General features: G+C 40.9%; 1 protein-coding gene across 1 annotated transcript; it reads left to right on the forward strand.

The window, feature by feature from the left end:
• Positions 1-370: 370 nt before the first annotated feature.
• On the forward strand, positions 371-3,449 carry LOC131602116 (arginine decarboxylase). Its single transcript, XM_058874123.1, has one exon. The coding sequence runs from the start codon at positions 960-962 to the stop codon at positions 3,147-3,149; it is 2,190 nt and encodes a 729-aa protein (XP_058730106.1). The 5' UTR covers positions 371-959; the 3' UTR covers positions 3,150-3,449.
• Positions 3,450-3,700: the final 251 nt, after the last annotated feature.

Genomic DNA, 3,700 nt, shown 5'->3' on the forward strand with positions numbered 1-3,700 from the left:
AAGTAATATTTAATTTGAATTTAAGACTTTGAATGAAAAAAAAATAAAAAAGTATTATTTAATTTGAAGAACATATTTCACAAGTTTATAAACAATAAAATATATTTTAGTAAAAAATGAAAATCAGTAGTACTCAATAGACAAAAAAGAATAAAAGCTCATTTTTCACATCTGAAAGAATAATATTTTTAACAAGAGAAGTCAATTTAATAATATTTCAAAATACATTATTCTATTTTATTTAACAATAAATAATACTTTTAAAAAAAAAAGTGGGCCCACGAACATATTCCGAGTCCAATTGTTTACAGGCCCAATTGCACCACCTTCTTCCTAATCCTCCCTATATAAATTCGCCTCTCCTGCCATGCAATCTTCGCTCACTTCCACCTCTCACAAACACGTCTTCTGTTATCTGTTTCAAGTATTCATAGTCCATAATACCAAAATAACCTCTTTCCTCTCTGTAATACACACACCTCTCCCATTTTTTTCTCCACATCTTGCTCCTATTTTACCCATTCCACTTGACTCATTATTCCAAATCCCTCATCTCACCATATTTCTCTCCTACAACCATTTCTCTCCCTCAGCCTCATAAACCAACCCATTCCCTACCCCATTATAATTTTCACTAGATCCACATCCTTTGCTCTCAGGTGCTTGAATATTTTCCTCACCTCGGTTTGTTCCGTTCTGGTCCATTCCGCTCCGGTTTTCGTAACCTCTTTAGTTTCATCTTTCTTCTGAGGGATAGTTGTCGGGATTGATTTGGTTATAGAGAGTTTCGAGGGGAAGTTCTCCTTTTTTGATCCGATCTTTCACTGTCTTCTTTTGGGGGGGTAGCCGGGGCTTTTGCCTCGGCGGGTTTTAAAGCCCCCACGTTCACAAACCTAATTACTTTCCCATTTTAAAACAAACCCTAAATTTTTTAACCTAATTTTTGTTTTCCGGAAGATATGCCGGCTTTAGCTTGTTTTGTCGACGGCGGTGCTGCTGCACTCCTACCTCCTCCTGGATACGCTCTCGCCGGAGATATCACTCTTCCGTTGCCGTTCGCATTTTCGGCCGCCACCACAATAACCGACAATCCTGATGCCACCGCCGTTCAGGATTCCGATTCCAGTTGGTCTCCTTCACTTTCCAGCAAGCTCTTTAAAATTGATGGCTGGGGCTTTCCTTACTTCGGTGTTAATTCTGCCGGTGACATCTCCGTTAGGCCTCATGGCTCGGCGACGATGTCTCACCAGGAGATTGATTTGCTCAAGGTTGTGAAAAAGGCCTCCGATCCGAAATGCTGTGGCGGACTTGGTTTACAGCTTCCTCTTCTTGTTCGGTTTCCTGATGTTTTGAAGGATCGTCTTGAGTCGATTCATGCGGCTTTTGATGGTGCGATTCAGTCTCAGGGGTATGAATCTCACTACCAAGGTGTTTATCCTGTGAAGTGTAATCAGGATAGGTATGTTGTGGAGGACATTGTTGAATTCGGATCAAGGTTTCGGTTCGGGTTAGAAGCTGGGTCGAAGCCTGAATTGCTTCTGGCTATGAGCTGTTTGTGTAAAGGCAACAGAGAAGCTTTTCTGGTTTGCAATGGTTTCAAAGACAGTGAATATATTTCTCTGGCTTTGATTGCGAGAAAGCTGGCTTTGAACACTGTTATTGTTCTTGAGCAAGAGGAAGAGCTTGATATGGTGGTTGAGATCAGCAACAAGCTCTGCATTCGTCCTGTGATTGGTGTTCGTGCGAAGTTGAGGACCAAGCATTCTGGCCATTTTGGTGCAACTTCTGGTGATAAAGGTAAATTTGGTTTATCAACAATTCAGATTTTGCGTGTGGTGAAGAAGCTTGAACAATTAGATATGCTTGATTGTCTACAATTGTTGCATTTTCATATTGGTTCTCAAATTCCCACAACTGAGTTGCTTGCTGATGGTGTTGGAGAAGCTTCACAGATCTATTGTGAATTGCTTCGTTTGGGTGCTCAGATGAAAGTTTTGGATATTGGGGGTGGTTTGGGAATAGATTATGATGGTTCAAAGTCTGCTGATTCTGATATATCTGTTGCTTATGGTTTAGAAGAGTATGCTGCTGCTGTTGTTCATGCTGTGAAGTATGTGTGTGATCGTAGGAACGTGAAGCACCCTGTGATTTGCAGTGAGAGTGGTAGGGCCATTGTGTCTCATCATTCCATTTTGATTTTTGAGGCTATTGGTGCAAGTTCAAACAATGCTCCTTCATTGTCCTCAATTGGATTGCAGTATTTAGCAGAAGGGCTCTCTGAAGAAGCACTTACAGATTATCAGAACATATCTGCTGCTACCCTTCGTGGCGAATATGAAGCTTGCTTGCTCTACACTGATCAATTCAAGAAACGTTGTGTTGAGCAGTTCAAGCAAGGGACTTTAGGGATTGAACAGCTTGCTGCAGTGGATGGTCTGTGTGATTTGATAACGGAGACAATCGGGGCAAAGGATCCGGTTAAGAAGTACCATATGAATCTGTCTGTGTTCACTTCCATTCCTGATTTTTGGAGCATAGATCAGTTGTTTCCCATTGTCCCAATTCATCGTTTGGATGAGAAACCAACTGCAAGGGGTATTTTATCTGACTTGACATGTGACAGCGATGGGAAGATTGACAAGTTCATCGGTGGTGAGTCAAGCTTGCCGCTTCATGAATTGGAAGGACACGGCGGAGGATACTATCTGGGAATGTTCTTGGGCGGGGCTTACGAGGAGGCGCTTGGTGGGTTGCACAACCTGTTTGGCGGCCCTAGTGTAGTTAGGGTGTTACAGAGCGACGGTCCACATGGTTTCGCTGTTACGCGGGCAGTTGCTGGGCCGTCTTGTGCAGATGTCCTTCGAGTGATGCAGCACGAGCCGCAGCTCATGTTTGAGACGCTTAAGCACCGTGCACTTGAGTTTAGTGGACAGCATGAGGACGACAGTGTGGTGAATGCAGGCGGGCTGGCGAATAGTTTAGCTCAATCCTTTGATAACATGCCTTACCTGGTTTCATCCACAACCTGTTGCCTGAATGCTCTCACAAACAATGATGGTTTTTATTACTGTTCTGGTGACGATTTCAGTGCAGACACTGTTTCCGTTGCCACTTCTGTTGCTGGAGAAGATGAGAATTGGTCTTACTGATGTGCTTGAGTTTCGACTTTTAGAATTCCCTTTTCATAATGATGTTGTTGGTTGTTGTCAAGGTGGTCTTTTTTTTATCATTCTATTTTTTCTTTTTCGTTTAGCTAAGAATATGAAGAAGCAGAACAGGGTCGTTATGTGCCTTAGTTTGCAATTTCGACTCCTTAATGTTGATTTCTGTCAATCAGATTTCTAGTTTATTTTCTTTGTTGCCTTAATTTTTTTTGTGTTTAGAATAAACCATTCAACTCCTTATAATTGCTGTGTTAAGAATAAACAATTCAACTTCATATTCTTTTTCCGGCCGAGTTCATTTTCTTTTCTTCTTTAGAGTATTTGTGATTTGACAGTTCAATGTTGTCCGATAATGAAGAACATATAAACTACTCCTGTCATCCAAGACAAAATACAATGAATTTTCTGTTTTTTTATTATATAAAAAAAGAGAAAAGGGGTGATGCACTGACAGTGTAAAATATTTTTACACTGTCAACCAATCACCACCCATGTATCCAATTAAACCAATTTTTTATTTTAAAAAATCTTAATGA

The sequence above is a fragment of the Vicia villosa genome, linkage group LG5 (genome assembly GCF_029867415.1).
Source record: "Vicia villosa cultivar HV-30 ecotype Madison, WI linkage group LG5, Vvil1.0, whole genome shotgun sequence".
NCBI lineage: Eukaryota > Viridiplantae > Streptophyta > Magnoliopsida > Fabales > Fabaceae > Vicia > Vicia villosa.

Excerpts from the sequence above, each read along its gene's own strand:
- LOC131602116 (XM_058874123.1), top strand. The coding sequence starts at position 960 with ATGCCGGCTTTAGCTTGTTTTGTCGACGGCGGTGCTGCTGCACTCCTA.